General features: G+C 37.6%; 1 protein-coding gene across 2 annotated transcripts in view; it reads left to right on the top strand.

Moving 5' to 3' along the window:
* Positions 1 to 19,151, top strand: part of LOC126191346 (ATP-dependent RNA helicase DHX30-like) — a 303,809-nt gene that overhangs the window by 70,124 nt on the left and 214,534 nt on the right. Inside the window, exons 2-5 of one of the 2 annotated variants that reach the window (XM_049932186.1) lie at positions 2,479 to 2,637; positions 2,863 to 2,917; positions 3,050 to 3,215; positions 3,346 to 3,556. In XM_049932186.1, coding sequence (XP_049788143.1) covers positions 2,518 to 2,637; positions 2,863 to 2,917; positions 3,050 to 3,215; positions 3,346 to 3,556 — 552 coding nt within the window. In that variant the 5' untranslated portion in view covers positions 2,479 to 2,517. The remainder of the gene's footprint in view (positions 1 to 2,478; positions 2,638 to 2,862; positions 2,918 to 3,049; positions 3,216 to 3,345; positions 3,557 to 19,151) is intronic. The other variant, XM_049932185.1, reaches the window with a different exon arrangement.

The following is a 19,151-nucleotide window of genomic DNA, read 5'->3' as shown; positions in this document are numbered from 1 at the left end:
ATGTCAGACAGCCAGTGCTATGAGGAGGTACTTCCTATGGCTAGAGCACCTATTGGAGAGGGTGGCACCATGGTGGAGGGGGGGGGGGGTTGATTGTGAAATAAATCAGGCTTTCTCACACTGGTATCAAAAGACCCCCAGAAGTTTTACTTGAATACCAGGACACTTTCAACTTGGAAAAATACAACCATAAGATATTTACTTCTCTGGTAATACCAAGGGAGAAAAGCTAACTTGAAAGATGAGGAGACACAAATGTCCCGTAATATGTGATATCAACTGAGCTGACCCATATTATGTTCTTGGCAATGAAACAGCTATATTTGAACAGATTTAAGATGCATTAGGAGAAGTGACAGCAATTGTCAAAATTAGCAATGGCTTCATTGTAATTAAAATGGCTCCAGTCCTGTTGAGATCTGTCAATTTCTCTGAATTGGCATTAATAAAAGCCCATAATGTACAATCCCAAATCCACAACTCCTGTGAATATAATTCTTTTCTGTTACTTGGTTGCCCCAAAATGCAGGTTCATTTTTTGTTTTTAACTTTATAAATAACAAACAAAATCTTTGCATAATTTTTGGTTATTTGGTTTCATGCATAAACAAAAAAACTTATGGCTGCACAGAACTATCTTGCTGCATCATTGTTGTGAACTTCACATTAGGCAAAAGAAATACAGCACCATATTGAAAAATACACACTGCACATCTGTAGCTGTCAGTTTGTGTGCTACATCTGTGATGATGTGCCTGGACTTCCCAAAACTGCCTCCCCCTTCACTTGATGGTGCTTCATTTATTCTGGTGGATTGCAACACCATTCTCATGCCATCAGACAAGATCTGCAGTAGAAGTTTGTGTCTTATGAATAAAATTAAATTTAATATAATTTTAAGCTATACTGATGGCAGTTATAGAGATACTTTTGAATGACATTTGTAGACAGTCACAAATTGTCATTTCCTTTTACATACAAATAGTGTTTATACAATATTGATTCAGCTTTAAAAGGAGCTAAAAGGGCTAAAAACATAAAAAACAAAAATCAGAAGGAAAATGCCAAAATAAAAATCAAACAATTTTATTGTTGTATATATCAAACATTTACTTACAAAAGTGAAACTGAATTTTGTGCAGGAGAGGTATTAAGTGTGTTTTCGGTGTCTTACAGAATTAATAGCTATTAAAAGCCGGATGGTGTGGCAGAGCGGTTCTAGGCGTTAGTCTAGAACCGTGCGACCGCTATGGTTGCAGGTTCGAATCCTGCCCCGGGCATGGATGTGTGTGATGTCCTTAGGTTAGTTAGGTTTAAGTAGTTCTAAGTTCTAGGGGACTGATGACCTCAGATGCTAAGTCCCATAGTGCTCAGACCCATTTTTTGAGCTATTAAAACATTGCCTTTTAAGTAAAACTAGTTGTCAGAATCGAGCTATTTTGACCTCGTGATTTGACTGAAATACCTCAATTACTTCAAAAGGATTTGTAAAAAAGCATCAAAATTAAGAAGAGCAGTGCTGTGTTGCTGTCATGAGGCTTTGCAGGATTAATTCATGGAAGTTATCCTCCATGAAATCTGTTATATCACTGCAAATAACAGGTGATTCTGATGTCTAATACGGGGATAATTCCTAAAAGAGTAATCTAAAACGAAAACTTGAACCACACAAAGAAAGATGGTAAAGTAAATAAAAGTAAACAGATATGGAAAGGGAAGGATAATTTCAAGCAATTGTATGTCTTGGCTGAAAGTGTTCCGTTACATAAGAACTAAATTTTATTACATAATGTTTTGTGTTAGGCTGACAAAGACATTTTAATCTGAAACAATCAGTAAGGATCAGAAAGAATGGTCAGCTTGTGTCTTTCATTCTTGTGTGTGACTTGTCTGTAGCACTTAAACTTTCCACTGTTAATTCATAAGTGAAGAGTGGAAAAGTGTCTAATGATCTCACTGCCAAATACCAAAGTTCAGAAATCCTTGTCTCAATACTTTTCACAACCCAGGGTGCTCTGTTATAGGGGGATATGCATCCCAGTGTCCTTTTCCTATTAAAAAATAATTTTTGACAGTTGCAATCTCCTACAATGAGATCATGGATCACATAAATGTTGATAACAATAATGACTCTATGAACTTAAGTTGTTATAAGCTGTAAGTTGTTTGTTAAGAAACGAAGCTAAATACTCATTTCCTCCCATTTGTTTCTTTTCTCACCATATTCAGTTTAGGATTTGTTACTATCTGTATAATTTTACCCTTAAAGATCTGGGACTCCTTTTGTACCATGTTCTTTCCTGTATTCAGTCTTTCATAGCCCCTGTCTGCTCTGGCATGGCCATGTGTTTAGAAAACAGAGGTGCTAACTGTAATTGACTGACACTTGTGTGCTGTCTTTTACTATAAAGAAATGAAGTCTTATATTGCTTGCATTGTCAAATTCCATTTTTTGCACTATGCTTTGCTTGTTTTTAGAGTCTGTCTGTGCCATATTACCTCTGTCAATAAACATCAATGAAGAAGGCTGGGAGATCACATGTATTAAACAAGAAAGCCAATAATAGTCATCAGACATCAAAAAGACAGAAAAGATGTTGCTGTTTGGACAGAAGAGATTGCAGACTTGCAAATCGGGTGAGTGCAGCCGTCTTTCTCTGTCTTCATTGATGTTCTGAGCTATTTTTACTTTCTTGTTTAGTAAGTACAATAGTCAATACCAACATTTCAAATTTCCTTTCTTATTGGTTTCCTTACACCTGTAATTTTCAAATAGATTTAGACATATGTTAGAGCAAGGACTTTTTTTTGTAGAAACTGTTTTCATTTCACTTGCTATCGTCTGTACTTCTTGTTTTTCAGTGTGTCAAGAATACAATAGCTGATGCCACTGAAAGTTGCACAGAAGTATCACAAGGTTAGTTGAATGTTACAGCAATTAGTTTGCCCTTGTTTGTTTGTATATTTAGGCAAGATTAGGGCCTTCAGGCTCTTTTATGTCTGATCATGCTCCTTATTTTTTAACAATCTGCTAAATATTTCACTCTAGATGCCGATACTGTGGACACTGAAATTGGTAATGCCACTCAAACCTTCAGCTTTAATATTAAAAATGAAACTGTATTCAAAAATAGAAGTTCTGAACTTCAAAGAAGACTTGAAAGAAGAATGAAGATGGGAAGCAGAAAATCTGAACTTCCGATTTACCAGTTTAGGTATGCCCTGCTCGTCATTTCTCCACAACATGAATTTTGAATTAATAGGAATTGCATGTTACTTGGATATTTACTTCCTTAGTTTTTTACTTAAATGTAAAGTGAACTAAATTTCAGTAATATTGTACAGGGAACAGTTGTTAGAACTCCTGGAAAATAATAGAGTTCTCATAATCAGAGGAGAAACTGGCTGTGGGAAAAGTACTCAAGTTCCACAATTCATATTTGATGATTGGATTAAGAAAGGCCATGGATCTGAGTGTACTGTAGTGGTAACTGAACCAAGAAGAATTGCAGCAATCTCTCTTGCTGAAAGAGTTGCTGAAGAAAGAGATGAGCGGGTGAGTTAAGATGAATTGTGACAGGTGTTATGTACATACACTGATGGAAAAAAAGAACACAAAGGAGGAGTTGAGAGATAAACAAAAGTTGGTAGGCATGCTTTTACATCTGAAAGATGTCTAGTCAAATTCCATGCCATTTGCATGAGAATGGTGGTAGTAGCACCTTCATGAAGCTGTAAATCAGTGTTGCTTCAAATACGTGCTGTAATGGTCATGAGCATTAGTTGACTTTGAAATTGGACGTAGTGATTTGATGTTACTCAAGAATGCCTTTAAGATGATGAAGAGGCCATCATAAACAGTTCATGAAATTTGAAAGAAATCATGCTGTTGTGGTTATCCCACGCACTCTGACTGCAAATTTGTATGTCAGTCTGGTGATTCGATCTGTTCTGTATTCTGGCATGAGATGCAGGTGTTGGTCGTGTGTGCATGAGGTGTGCTTGCTTGTGTATGTGCGATTGGTGTGTGTGTGTGTGTGTGTGTGTGTGTTTTTTACTGCTGAAGGCTGTTGCCGAAAGCTTTGTTAGTGTCGTTTAATTGTGCCTGTCTGCAACTTGACTTGTCTTCTTTACAGTAAGTAGCAATCTATCTTTTTCTACATCGTTACATATATCTTTGATACTCCCAGTAACAATACCCAAATTTCTATTAATCCAAAACTAATGACATGGTTTCCTTTAACCATATTTCACTTCTCACAGTAGGGGCTGAAAACAGTCATACACAATAATCACAATTCTGATACTGTTTCAAACTGTAGTAGCTTGAACCCCATACTCTGTTGTGCTCCACAGATGATGTTTTATATTTTTGTCCAATATTTTTTCTCTGTGAGCAGTGTGACAGTCGTGTTGATATTGTCATAATTTGTAACTAACTGGTTTTAGCCTTGCTTAATTTTGCTGTTGTGTTACATGTCTCACCTTACTAGCAGATCTACCTCACTCAGCTTTTCAGGTTAGATCTCAAAATATTAACTTCTTAACATTGTCATATGCATTTGACGCAAGTGGTCTCTCGCAAGTGGTCTCTTTGTAATTTCAAATACTAGAGAAAACTGAGATTTATACTCCTGCAGTGTTTCTCTGCTCTCATAATATTATTCTGAGGCATATTTTAACAACTTCTGTATCCAAACCATGTTTGCTTAGGCCCCTTTTAATGTGGTGCCTGTTTATGCTGATGGTTTGTATTGGGTACCATTATGTATGTTCCTGTCTAACACAATAATTATAATCAATGAGAAATCCATACTATCATTCTCTAACTGATTTCTTTTATTAATGGGTGTGTCATGATAAAATCATAATAGAGCTATAATTCCTATGTGGTTCATTAAGATATAATGACTAAAATAAAATACTGCATTGTGTAAACAATCGTACAAAGTGTACCTTAGATATACAGTAGAGAACCATTACATTCCTGTAATACTTGAATAATCCATTTGGAATCAATGTCCTGCATTCTCCTTTTGTGAGTGTGTTAGTATATTTTACTCTTAATTTGTGTGGATAAACACATAAGTAGGCTCTACATGATCTGACTGCACACTATTTTCTATCTTGGATAATAGCAAATGGAGAAAACAGATAGTATAATAGTGAGTTGTTTACAGTTGGTTTTTATTCTAAAACTAGATGAAGTGCCCAGTATTGCCTGAGATGTTTGACATCAGCCATCCAAAGTGATTGGCCCTGGCCTTGTTGAAACTCATAGCGAATTCAAGCCACCTGGGAAAATGCAATTGCTTTAAATCAAAGGCCATATTTGAATCACTGAAAACTAAATGCGACAAATGAATAAGTCCTCACCTGTGACATTCATAAAAATTGGGGTCTAGCCTTATAGTTCTGACTCTTGCAAATATACACCAATTTCAAACAATTAAATCATAGATTACACTTTGATTCCTTTTTAAATTACAAATTTACATCCATAATGCATAATGTACCTAAAACCTAACTGTAAAATATATTTGTTTGTTATTTCAATACACTTAATTTTCTGCAAGAAATATTTTGACTACAAAAACACATTCATATGCTTAATGAACAAGTATTTCACATATTTATTAATATTATCAGCACATATGCCTACTTTATTCTCATCTGTAGGCATTCTGTCTAATGCAGTTTGAAATAGTCATACCGAGTGATTGTGCAGATGAAGTAGTCTTTGCAGATTTAAAAAAAAGGTCTTGTTGCATGACTGGTATATTAGCAGATTCTTGATCAGCCTCTAATTTTTCATTGCCTATGAAATAAACTTGTAGAAATTTTGGATTTTCACCTGGAAGGAGGAGAAATCATCCAGTTTTGTGGCAGATTTGGCACTGTACCTTAAAATTAGGCATAAAACCATCTTCTTGCACTACACATGACACTCTGAAATACATGATTTGAAAACAAATTGTATGCCCTGGTATTGTTCAGAAAATGCTTGGAATCTGTTGTGCTACTACATAAGAAAGAAAGCAGTGGCTCTGGAGGCTCATGAAGTGGCACCAGCTTCACATTCTCATTGGAGCAACACATATCTAATGGTTCGTATTTATATTTCCTTGGCCAACAGTAGTTACATATGACATCAATCCATCCTGTTAAGAGTTTAGCATGATTAGAGTAATAGAGGTAAATGTAAATTCACAATTCTTGGTTATTGCTTTATGCATCAGTCTCGTTGCACATGCATCTCTCTTTCCTCCGAAGTTTCCCTTTCCCTAGTTGTAGCTGCTGTTGTATGTTCATAGTGTAGTTGAAGCCCCCATTCACATGATTCAGGTGCCCGGATATTGTTGTCTTTTAGCTACAGGGTTTTTCTAACCAATACACTTTTTCTTTGGCGGCTTGTTGATAGGTGTGAAGTGATATCTACCTTACATAAACTTATCTTTTAGTTCTAGCTTATATAAACAAATTAGCATGTAAAGTACTAAAAATTTGCAGAAATAAAGCAAGGTACATCTACATCTATGCGACTAGTCTGCTATTCACAATAAAGTGCCTGGCAGAGGGTTCAGTGAACCACTTTCAATCTGTCTCTCTACCGTTCCACTCTTGAATGGTGCGCAGGAAAAACGAGCACTTAAATTTTTCTGTGTGAGCCCTGACTTATCATATGTTATCGTGATGATTATTTCTCCCGATGTAGGTGGGTGCCAACAGAATGTTTTTGCAATCAGAGGAGAAAATCCCGTCGCAATGAAAAATGCCTTTGTTTTAATGATTGCCACTCCAATTCACGTATCATGTCAGTGACACTATCTCCCCTATTTCGCGATAATACAAAATGAGCTGCCCTTGTTTGTACTTTTTCGATGTCATCAGTCAGTTCTACTTGATGTGGATCCCACACTGCACAGCAGTACTCCAGAATAGGGCAGACAAGTGTGGTGTAAACAGTCTCTTTAGTAGACCTGTTGCACGTTCTAAGTGTTCTGCCAATGAATTGCAGTCTTTGGTTTGCTCTACCCACAATGTTACCTATGTGATCATTCCAATTTAGGTTATTTGTAATTGTAATCCCTAAGTATTTAGTTGAATTTACAGCCTTCAGATTTGTGTGTCTTATCACTTAATCGAAATTTAGAGGATTTCTTTTAGTACTCATGTGAATAACTTCACACTTTTCTTTATTCAGGGTCAATTGCCACTTTTCATACCATACAAATATCTTATCTAAATCATTTTGCAATTTGTTTTGGTCATCTCATGACTTTACAAGATAGTAAATGACAGCATCATCTGCAAACAATCTAAGACAGCTACTCAGATTGTCTCCTATGTCGATAATATAGATCAGGAACAATAGAGAGCCTATAACACTTGCTTGGGAACACCAGATATTACTTCTGTTTTACTCGATGACTTTCTGTCCATTGCTACGGACTGTGACGTTCCTGACAGGAAATCACGAATCCAGTCACACAACTGAGGTGATATTCCATAGGCACCCAGTTTGGTTAGAAGACGCTTGTGAGGAACGGTGTCGAAAGTCTTCTGGAAATCTAAAAATATGGAATCAATTTGACATCCCCTGTCGATAGCACTCATTACTTCACGAGTATAAAAAGCTAGTTGTGTTACGCAAGAATGATATGTTCTGAACCCGTGCCAACTGTGTGTCAATAAATCATTTTCTTCAAGGTACTTCATAATGTTTGAATACAGTATACGATCCAAAACCCTATTGCAAATAGGCGTTAGCGATATGGGCCTGTAAGTCAATGGATTACTCCTCCTACCCATTTTGGGTATTGGTGTGACTTGAGCAATTTTCCAGTCTTTAGGTATAGATCTTTCTGTGAGCGAACGGTTGTATATAATTGCTAAATATGGAGCTATTGTATTAGCATACTCTGAGAGGAACCTGACTAGTATACAATCTAGACTGGAAGCCTTGTCTTTATTAAGTGATTTAAGCTGCTTTGCAATACCGAGGATATCTGCTTCTATGTTTCTCATCTTGGCAGTTATTTTTGATTGGAATTCAGGAATATTTACTTAGTCTTCCTTGGTGAAGGAGTTTGAGAAAACTGTGTTTAATAACTCTGCTTTAGTGGCACTGTCATCAATGACTTCACCGTTGTTATTGCACAGTGAAGGTACTGATTGCATCTTGCCATTGGTGTGCTTTATGTATGACCAGAATCTCTTTGGGTTTTCTGCCAAATAACTTAACTGGTAGATGGTAATCCAAGGTAACAGCCATGCTTCCTAATGACCACACTAACCAACAGTCTAATATAAAATGTTGGTGTAAATAACTTTTACACTTTTGCTTCCAGAGAAAGGCAAGTTGTGCATTATTAATATTTGATAAACATAATTTTTCAGGAGAGATTCTGTAAAGTTTGGAAGGTAGGAGGCGAGGTACTGGTGGAAGTAAAGCTGTGAGGACGGGGCATGAGTCGTGCTTGGGTAGCTCAGTTGGTAGAGCACTTGCCCGCGAAAGGCAAGGGTCCCGAGTTAGAGTCTCGGTCCGGCACACAGTTTTAATCTGCCAGGAAGTTTCAGAATTTAGATATTTCAATTAAATTTCTGTGAGAAGTAAATGATTTTCTGTTAGATTTTTGATGCATTTCTCCTAACAAATTTTCACAAACTTTATAGTTTTCTAGTGTGGAAGATGATTAGTTGTGCCATATGTTGTTACATTTCATGATAAGTAGCTCATTGTGTTTCAGTTCTGTTTTCACTGTTTCAAGTAGGGCTGTGTTTGAGGATGACTTGAACTGTTCAAACAGTTTACATCACAGTGCAGGAAATTCCAGTTCTGTTCAACCTTTTGATCGGCCTGTGGTCTGTTGACATTTGTTGGTACTGTATCTATGACCTGCCTTAGCATTTATGACACTGTGGATTTTAATAATAAGAATAATGGTGGAACAGAGACCAAAATATTGTCTAGTGTGTGTGTCGCATGAAACAATGGCAACTAATCAATAAATAATAATTTGCATTCATGTTTCTGTAAAAAATTTTTACCTTTTGCTCATCCCGCAGTCTCGTGCTGTCTGATGGTACTTTCTCAAAGATGGGTAATGCCACTGTAATTTATTTGAGAGATAGGAATTATAGTCAGTTAACCATGATATATTTTGTTTGTTAGGCATCAGATAAGTAATGCTTATGTCTTGAAGTGTTGAGGCTTATAAAATGTGTGTATTTGTTCAGACTAAGAGTGCTGTCTTTTACAACTCTGAACATTTGTGTCGGCAAATTAGATTTTTACTTTGTAGGTAATTCAATCTCGACTTCATCATCATAGCATTTGGCTCCTCTGCTGGAAATCTGTCAGCTGAGGAATGGTGTCAACTTTCTAATAAATAATAGAAAATACTACTTCTTAGAACTGTTACAGTGCATGTTCTGTTACAGTTAGTTGATATGAAGGAATACGGCATGTATATAGTTAATGTTCATACATTCAGCATGATATTACATGAACTATATCTGACATTTGAATGAATAGAACGATTTAACAGATGACTCGTAGTCTTCTGTTTGCCATGACATGACCTGAATTGTCAAGGTGCATTCTTTAATTGGTTGTGCGCCCCATTTCTCCAAGACAGGACTTCAAAACACAGAATAAAAACCCAATGCCCAACAGATACCACAGCTTGCGGTTATGCTGTAATTTGCCATCCCACATTGAAAGTGTGGAGCATACATCAATATCAGTTCAGATGCAAAAAAGCAACGACAGAACATCCAGTTTACATTACAAACCAGGTAACTAAATAATGTTTGCAACCATCATGATCATCATTCTTCAGCTAGGAAGACTTTACAGAAGCTACACCACATATCTTCTTTCTTAAAAGAAAGATGTCACCACAAGTATTATAGTCATAAGGAAATAGCTATGAAATAACGTCTGTGTGTTTGGAAGACATTACTTTTAAATTACTGTATTAACTTTATAGTTTTCATTTTTATCGTAAAGTGGTAAATAATTTATTTATTACCAATGGAAATCAAGAAGATATCAATTTCCGTAATGATTTTAATGTAGCTAACTTCATCCAGAAACTCCTTTGCTATTTTTTAAAGTAACCACTTACGTAATTCATTTTTAAGGTCTTTAGGTATGGTAAAACCATAAATATGTTGATAATAAGCTGCATAAATATTACTTCTATTCACCTACACCTGTAGCCTGTTCTCAAATTCTATTGATATGTCAGAATACGTATGAATTTGATCATCCATATTGTAGTTACACTAGACATTGTGTGCGTTTCTAAACTCATTCATTAACTATCTTCAGAATTGTTTCAAATCCATTCCTTTGTATAAAAACGTCTGGCAATTATTGTTACCACTAGCCTTTAGAAAATTGCACAAAACTGCATAAATCCTTACAGATTTTATGTAGTAGATATACGAAACCCTTTATAAGATACACCAAAGCATACTTATAAAATGTGTATCCATAATATGTCAATAGATTGGCACAATCATTGTTATGTTGTGTATCAGTGTTTCATTTCTGGATTTTTTTCTTTACTTAGATTAGAGATTAGATTAGATTAATACTTGTTCCATAGGTCATGAATACGACACTTCGTAATGATGTGGAATGTGTCAGGTTAATAAATGATGTCTGTCCAAGATATTACATTACACTAAATATTGCATGACACTAATGTTTAAGTTGTTGTTGTTTTTTTTTTTCTTTCTTTTTTTTTTTTCCTCCCCCCCACCCCCCCCCCCACCCCCTTAATTTATATCTAAAAATTCAGCCAATGAGTAGGAGAAGTTATCATCTAGAAATTCTTTTAATTTATTTTTAAATGTTAGTTGGCTATCTGTCAGGCTTTGGATGCTGTTTGGTAGGTGACCAAAGACTTTTGTGGCAGTATAATTTACCCCTTTTTGTGCCAAAGTCAGATTTAACCCTGCATAGTGAAGATCATCCTTTCTCCCGGTGTTATAGCTATGCACACTGCTATTACTTTTGAACTGGGTTGGATTATTAACAATAAATTTCATAAGAGAATATATATACTGTGAGGTTACTGTGAGGATCCCTAGATTCTTAAATAGATGTCTGCAGGATGACTGTGGGTGGGCTCCAGCAATTATTCTGATCACACATTTTTGAGCAATGAATACTTTCCTACTCAATGATGAATTACCCAAGATTATGATGCCATACGAAAGAAGTGAATGAAAGTAGGCATAGTTAGCTAATTTACTGAGATTCTTATCACAAAAATTTGCAATAACCCTAATAGCATACATAGCTGAACTCAGACGTTTCAGCAGACCATCAATGTGTTGCTTCCAGTTTAACCTCTCATCAATGGACACACCTAAAAATTTTGGAAATTCTACCTTAGCTACAGACTTCTGTTCAAAGTCTATATTTATTACTGGAGTTGTGCCATTTACTGTACAGAACTGTATATACTGTGTTTTATCAAAATTTAAAGAGAGTCCGTTTGCTGAGAACCACTTAATAATTTTGTGAAAAACATCATTTACAATTAAGTCACTTAGTCCTTGGTTTTTGGATGTTATTACTGTACTTCTATCATCAGCAAAAAGAACTAACTTTGCATCTTCATCAATGTGGAATGGTAAGCCATTAATGTATACAGGGTGTATACGACCCGGGAGATCCAGGAAAAACCCCGGAATTTTTTCATCCAGGAGAAAACTGGGAAAAACCCAGGAATTTTATAGAATTCCAGGAATTTTTCATTGTTTTAGTTTTCAGTTAAATTTTTGTAACTTTGACTGGTAAGAAGCAATACTCCAACAAAGAATATTACTGTATCTCGCTACTGCAGAATAATACTGCAGCAATAAGAGACAAGCGAGAGAAAAAGAAACAAAAATAAAATTTAAGTTGCAAAGGAAATTCACCATATACAACAACAAAACACAGTGCTCTTACAAGCGTTTGCCAACAGCAAAATGTGTCAAAGCCTTTAGGAAGACTATGCAATGATTCATAACAACAAATTGCCTCCGATGGGCGTGACGTCACAACTTTACATTAGATTCGTTTGAGCGGTTGCGAGCGAGCTTATCCGAATGTGCGGTTGTCTCGTATGAGTAATACCTACTCCTGCTGCTCGCTACAGAAGTGTGGCAGTTAGCTGTATAAGCAATAGCAGCAAGCAGCCAGATGCTATCTGGAAAAATTTTACTGGTGCGCTTCAGCTGCCAGATTCACGTATGCGCAACAATCCCGGAACTAGGGGGTGGGGGCAAACCGAGTTATCTGCCCCGGGGCGATAGTTTCAGGGGGGGGGGGGGGGGGGGGGGGGGGGGGGGAGACCTTGTTTCACAAAGCCCCTAGCACCCAGCGCACGTCGGTATATCGATTTCTCATATGATTTTGAACGCATCCCAATTGGTTTTTGAACATTTTTGAACAAATTCTAGGTCGATTTCTGAAAGAATCATAAGTTGATTTTTGAATGCGTGCATAGTGTACGTGGTGTCTCTGCCAAGAGAATCCCCGTCGCACCTAGAAATAAACTTTCCTGCAGACAAATGAGGACGGGCCTATACGAGCTGAGCTGAATAAAGTCGAACGGATGAATGCCAGTCGCTGTTTATGTGGTTGACTGGGTTTGCAAATGATCAGCGTTGTTATAACTACTAGTGAATTCCATATATTCAGACAGCCAGAATGTAAAAAAAAAACGACTAACAGGAATAACAGGCAACAAAGATTGCGTATTGTCTCCTCCGTGTGTCCAAGAAAATGAAATTTTGACAGAAAATTTTTGGCCAGACCACTACACTGCTAAGGGCCAGTTATACAGTCCCTGGCTAGCAGCCGCTCATGTTCTATTCTAGGAGTAGCATGGAAAACGCATTGTACAAACACTTAATAACATCCAACGGGATAACTAAACCGGTGAAGAAATTAGCCAGAGAATAAGTTTTGACACTGGTAGGTATAGTTACAAGATTAGTGATAAGATTGTTAGAACGTGGAAGGAGAAGAAACGGGGACTCACACAAATTAGGGAGAATATGACGATTCGAAATTTATTTAAAAATTTAGTACTACTACTTTTCGATCTCATGCTTCAGAAGCTAGAGAGTATGAATGAAATGTGAAACTATTTCCTAACACAAAACTTTTTGCTTGTAGTAGGCCTAATAGGCATTTGATATTGGTACTTTGTGAATTATATTCCGCCGTGTTATAAAAATGACAGTTTGCGCCAAAACAGTCTCGTTTATTTGGTGTGTGTCACAACTGCTGCAATATTGGGCAGGCCTATTTCGTTTTATATAGCAGTGACAAAATACACGTAATCAGATCGAGAAACCACATCAGTCTTGGGTACAATTTGTATTAACAGCTTTTCTAGTATTAGACAACGACATTTCGTTTTTTCATGTAGCAAAACGTTGACGAACTTTGATGAGGCAGTAGATTCTTTCCCAGAAAGGAAAGTACGCCATATAAAGCTGTGGCAAGATTAGAGAGAAAAGAAGCTAGGACTTAACGATTGAAGAAACGTGTACTGTCTTGCTTGTCTCTTGTCTTTACTCGTTTTATGTATCCTATATTTAATTTTATGTCACACAAATCGGCAATTTATTAGCTAATAGGCAGTAAAGACTGCAAATTATCTGAAGAGTTCTTGTTATGCCGGTTACAAATAATCCCAACCAGTATTAATTCAGAGATTTTTTAAAAGAGGAGCAGGGTGTCAATAAGAGGAGCAGGGTGTCAATAAGAGGAGCAGGGTGTCAATAAGAGGAGCAGGGTGTCAATAAGAGGAGCAGGGTGTCAATAAGAGGAGCAGGGTGTCAATAAGAGGAGCAGGGTGTCAATAAGAGGAGCAGGGTGTCAATAAGAGGAGCAGGGTGTCAATAAGAGGAGCAGGGTGTCAATAAGAGGAGCAGGGTGTCAATAAGAGGAGCAGGGTGTCAATAAGAGGAGCAGGGTGTCAATAAGAGGAGCAGGGTGTCAATAAGAGGAGCAGGGTGTCAATAAGAGGAGCAGGGTGTCAATAAGAGGAGCAGGGTGTCAATAAGAGGAGCAGGGTGTCAATAAGAGGAGCAGGGTGTCAATAAGAGGAGCAGGGTGTCAATAAGAGGAGCAGGGTGTCAATAAGAGGAGCAGGGTGTCAATAAGAGGAGCAGGGTGTCAATAAGAGGAGCAGGGTGTCAATAAGAGGAGCAGGGTGTCAATAAGAGGAGCAGGGTGTCAATAAGAGGAGCAGGGTGTCAATAAGAGGAGCAGGGTGTCAATAAGAGGAGCAGGGTGTCAATAAGAGGAGCAGGGTGTCAATAAGAGGAGCAGGGTGTCAATAAGAGGAGCAGGGTGTCAATAAGAGGAGCAGGGTGTCAATAAGAGGAGCAGGGTGTCAATAAGAGGAGCAGGGTGTCAATAAGAGGAGCAGGGTGTCAATAAGAGGAGCAGGGTGTCAATAAGAGGAGCAGGGTGTCAATAAGAGGAGCAGGGTGTCAATAAGAGGAGCAGGGTGTCAATAAGAGGAGCAGGGTGTCAATAAGAGGAGCAGGGTGTCAATAAGAGGAGCAGGGTGTCAATAAGAGGAGCAGGGTGTCAATAAGAGGAGCAGGGTGTCAATAAGAGGAGCAGGGTGTCAATAAGAGGAGCAGGGTGTCAATAAGAGGAGCAGGGTGTCAATAAGAGGAGCAGGGTGTCAATAAGAGGAGCAGGGTGTCAATAAGAGGAGCAGGGTGTCAATAAGAGGAGCAGGGTGTCAATAAGAGGAGCAGGGTGTCAATAAGAGGAGCAGGGTGTCAATAAGAGGAGCAGGGTGTCAATAAGAGGAGCAGGGTGTCAATAAGAGGAGCAGGGTGTCAATAAGAGGAGCAGGGTGTCAATAAGAGGAGCAGGGTGTCAATAAGAGGAGCAGGGTGTCAATAAGAGGAGCAGGGTGTCAATAAGAGGAGCAGGGTGTCAATAAGAGGAGCAGGGTGTCAATAAGAGGAGCAGGGTGTCAATAAGAGGAGCAGGGTGTCAATAAGAGGAGCAGGGTGTCAATAAGAGGAGCAGGGTGTCAATAAGAGGAGCAGGGTGTCAATAAGAGGAGCAGGGTGTCAATAAGAGGAGCAGGGTGTCAATAAGAGGAGCAGGGTGTCAATAAGAGGAGCAGGGTGTCAATAAGAGGAGCAGGGTGTCAATAAGAGGAGCAGGGTGTCAATAAGAGGAGCAGGGTGTCAATAAGAGGAGCAGGGTGTCAAACCGGTCGACTGGGAGCAAGACAGGCACCACATTTTAATTTCCACTGGCTTGAATATAGTTTGATGGCACCCATTCCATTACAAAATATTACATGTTTGAATTCCACAGAGCGAAATACAAGAGATGTGCCATGGAAGAATGCTTTGTGGAGAGGCGTGGCATTGCACTTTGCCCCACTTAAGATCAAATAACATGTCTTACGTTCCCTCAAATATATGTATGTTTTATGTATCAGACTCTTCAGAAAGATGTGTGCTACAAAATGAAGATATTTTTGAAAAGTTGATTTTTAAAATTTTGGCGTCTTGCATGAATGCTCAAGGGAGGGGGGAGTGCAACTATCAAATATCGCCCCGGTTTGACCTCGATCCGGACCTGATTTACAGAGCACTCTGAGTTGTAGTGGGAGATGGTAGTCTCCACGTGACCCGTCTTTATGTTAACGTTAAGTGAGTTTGCTGTTCCCTCTTCGTTTATTGCTCTCACTTCAAATCAAAACAAAACGGATTTCTGTGGCCGTGAGCTATCAAGTGAATTAAATTACATTCACATAATTACAGAAGGCTAAAATATAATATTAGTTTCAGATTTTATTTTGTTTCCACCTTTCTGACAGTCAAGCGTTAATCGCCTTGCAGAACAATGAAGTTATTTTTGTCGATTGTTAAAGAAATTTGACTTTTACTAATAATTTCTTCTGAGGCAGTCAATTTATTTGAAACTAAGCGTTTAATTCCACACTATTGGCTAGATTCAACTGTTCGCTGCATTTCAAGTTCACATTTTCATCTTCTAGCACGTATGGCATTATGCCTTAATAAAGAACCAAACATGAGATAATACAGTACAGGTACTCAAAGAAAATTTACATCTGAATCTGGACATACGAATGTGCACCTTAAGCCGAATGATGCATTTTAGTATAGTTCACAAAATTCCCATGCTCTTGGAGTGTCCTCTAATGTCTTGTTTCTTTTATGACTCAATGTAAGATCTTTTAATGTTTTACATGTACGAACATACGGGCTTCCTGTGTCACCGTAGCTGTGCAAATGCTGCGGCATCTGTTATTTGGCGCGCTGTGGCAACTGCTGAAACGATTCTAACAGGTCACGGGAAAATATTGCGAATGGTTGTTTGGAAAGCGTTACTTTCAACGTAAATTTCCTTTAACGCAAGATGAACTCTGTGCGCGCGAATGTCCGATGAATTTCTTAAATCTCAGAGCATTCGACTCTCATTCAAAAATCAAATGTTTGAGGGCGACCGTTTAGGATATTTTCGAGCCCAGAAGATCGGACATTTATGTTGTTGTTAAAAAATTTACTGGCACATTTTTGTGATGTATCTTTAAAGTGTAACGCGCGCAAAAGAGCATTGTGTGTTAAAGCTTAGCTTCTCTTGCAGCTTATTAATCTTAGTGACCAATATTAAACGTAAAAGCCTTTCTTTTCTTGTAGCTACATTATGTATATATGTATATTAATTTAAACCATTACCTTTTCCTATTTGTGTGTTCCTGCTACTTTACAGTGATGTTGTTTTTGGCTGACTACATCACGTGTCCTATGATCTGAATACTGAATATCCGCTGTCATCGGCTGGCGAGATCACTTGACATGAGCTACAACTGGCTTACAAAAGCGCATCGCAGTCTCGATTTCAATCCTTTGGAAAATAACATGCGGTGTTTAGTGGAATACGAAAATATGCAGTGTACATGTTGCTGCACATCAGACATCTTTCTAAAATGTGTTTTTTCCTCTGAGTTTCGTTTTTCAAAGTGCCGGGAAATTCTACGCTGGTGTATAAAACCACAGTCATTTAAAGGGTTGATAAGTTTTACAGTTTCGAGGTAATGTATACTGTTACTTAACACGGAAAAAAATGTATTCTCATCCGGAAAAAAGTGTGTTTTTAACCGGGAAATCTGGGAAAAATCCAGGAAATTTTTTTCATCGTCCACGTATACACCCTGTGTATATCAAGAACAGTAAAGGACCTAAGACCGAACCCTGTGGGACCCTGTACTTGATAGCCCCCCAGTCTGAGGAATCAGCTGTTGTTTTAACATTACATGAACTGCTTATTTCAACTTTCTGCATTCTTCCAGTTAAGTATGAATTAAATCATTTGTGCACTGCCCCACTCAAACCATAATGATTTAGCTTATCTAAAAGAATTCCATGATTTACACAATCAAAGGCCTTTGAGAGATCACAAAAAATACCAATGGGTGATGTCCGGTTATTCAGAGCATTTAATATTTGATCAGTGAAAGCGTATATAGCATTTTCTGTTGAAAAGTCTGAAAACCAAACTGACATTTTATTAGTACTTTATTTTTGCAAATATGGGTGGCTGCTCTTGAATACATTACTTTCTCAAAAATTTTTGATAGAGCTGTCAGAAGAGAGATTGGGCGGTAGTTGTTGACATCCGACGTATCCCCATTTTTATACAATGGTTTTACAATGGCAGATTTCAGTCTGTCTGGGAAAACACCCTGCTCCAAAGAGGCTATTACATACGTGGCTGAGAATCCTACTTATCTGTGGGGAACGAGCTTTAAGTACCTTGCTGGAAATGCCATCAATTCCTTGAGAGCTTTTACTTTCCAGTGAGTTTATTATTTTACTGATTTCAGAGGGAGAGGTTGGTGGAATTACAGTTGTTTCAAACTGCACAGGTATGGCCTCTTCTATTAGTAGCCTTGCCTCTTCTAGTGAAGATCTAGATCGTATTTTCTCCACAACATTTAAAAATATGATTATTGAAAATATTTTCAATTTCTGATTGTTTGTTAGTGCACTTGTCATTCAGTTTTATGGCACTAAAGTCTTCCTGTGCTCTTGGTTGCCCTGTTTCCCTTTCAATAATATTCCAAATTGCTTTAATTTTATTATCAGAGTTACTGATCTCAGACATGATACTCATGCTTCTGGACTTTTTAATAACTTTTCTTAGTACCGCACAATAGTTTTTATAATGTTGAAAAATTTCGGGGTCAGTACTCTCTCTTGCTGTTAGATACAGTTCTCTTTTACGGTTGCAAGATATTCTTATTCCTTTAGTTAGCCAAGGTTTTTTATGTTTTTTCTCGGAATTATGTTTAACTATTTCCTTGGGAAAACAATTTTCAAATACCCTTAAAAATGTGTTGTGAGATAAGTTATATTTCAAGTTTGCATTGGGTTCCTTTTACACTTCATCCCAGTCTAGCTGCTGCAGGCTTTCCCTAAAGTTTGCAATATTTATATTGTTAATTGAACGCACTGCTTTGAAAGTCTGATTTGATATACTGCATGGAGCTATGTCATGTACTGTAACCAGCTGTGCACCATGATCTGAAAGACCATTATCAACAGGATAAGCATTTATGTCCTTAAACTTATCTTGGTCTATGAAAAAGTTATCAATGTACTGCTGTTCTTTGTTATCTGAGTAGGAAAATCAATGACTGAGCTCAAATTGAAAGAACTGAGTAATACTACAAGATCATTCTTCCTATTACACTCTTTCAGGGAATCAACATTGAAATCCCCACAAATGATAATTTGCTTCCCCCTGTCTGACAGCACAACAAAGCATCCAAGTTTTCTAGTAATAGCTGGAAATTCCCTGAGGGGGTCCTATACACTGTTACAATTATGAAAGTGCCATCATTTAGTTTAAGTTCAGTGGCACATGCTTCCATATGCTCTACACAAAATTTTTTAGTTTCTAAATTTTTTACACTGTGGAAGCAACTCCTCCTCTCATCATATTATCACTACTTACATGTGCAGCTAATTTGTACCCATTGATGCTAACCTTTTGCATGTCAGTGACAATGTGATGCTCACAGGCATAGTACATCTATTACATTCTCAGTTTCTATATCTTCTAA

This window comes from Schistocerca cancellata, chromosome 6, assembly GCF_023864275.1.
Source record: "Schistocerca cancellata isolate TAMUIC-IGC-003103 chromosome 6, iqSchCanc2.1, whole genome shotgun sequence".
Classification (NCBI taxonomy): Eukaryota; Metazoa; Arthropoda; class Insecta; order Orthoptera; family Acrididae; genus Schistocerca; species Schistocerca cancellata.
Note: the sequence above shows the minus strand (reverse complement) of the source record. Positions and strands in the feature narration are given on the sequence as shown.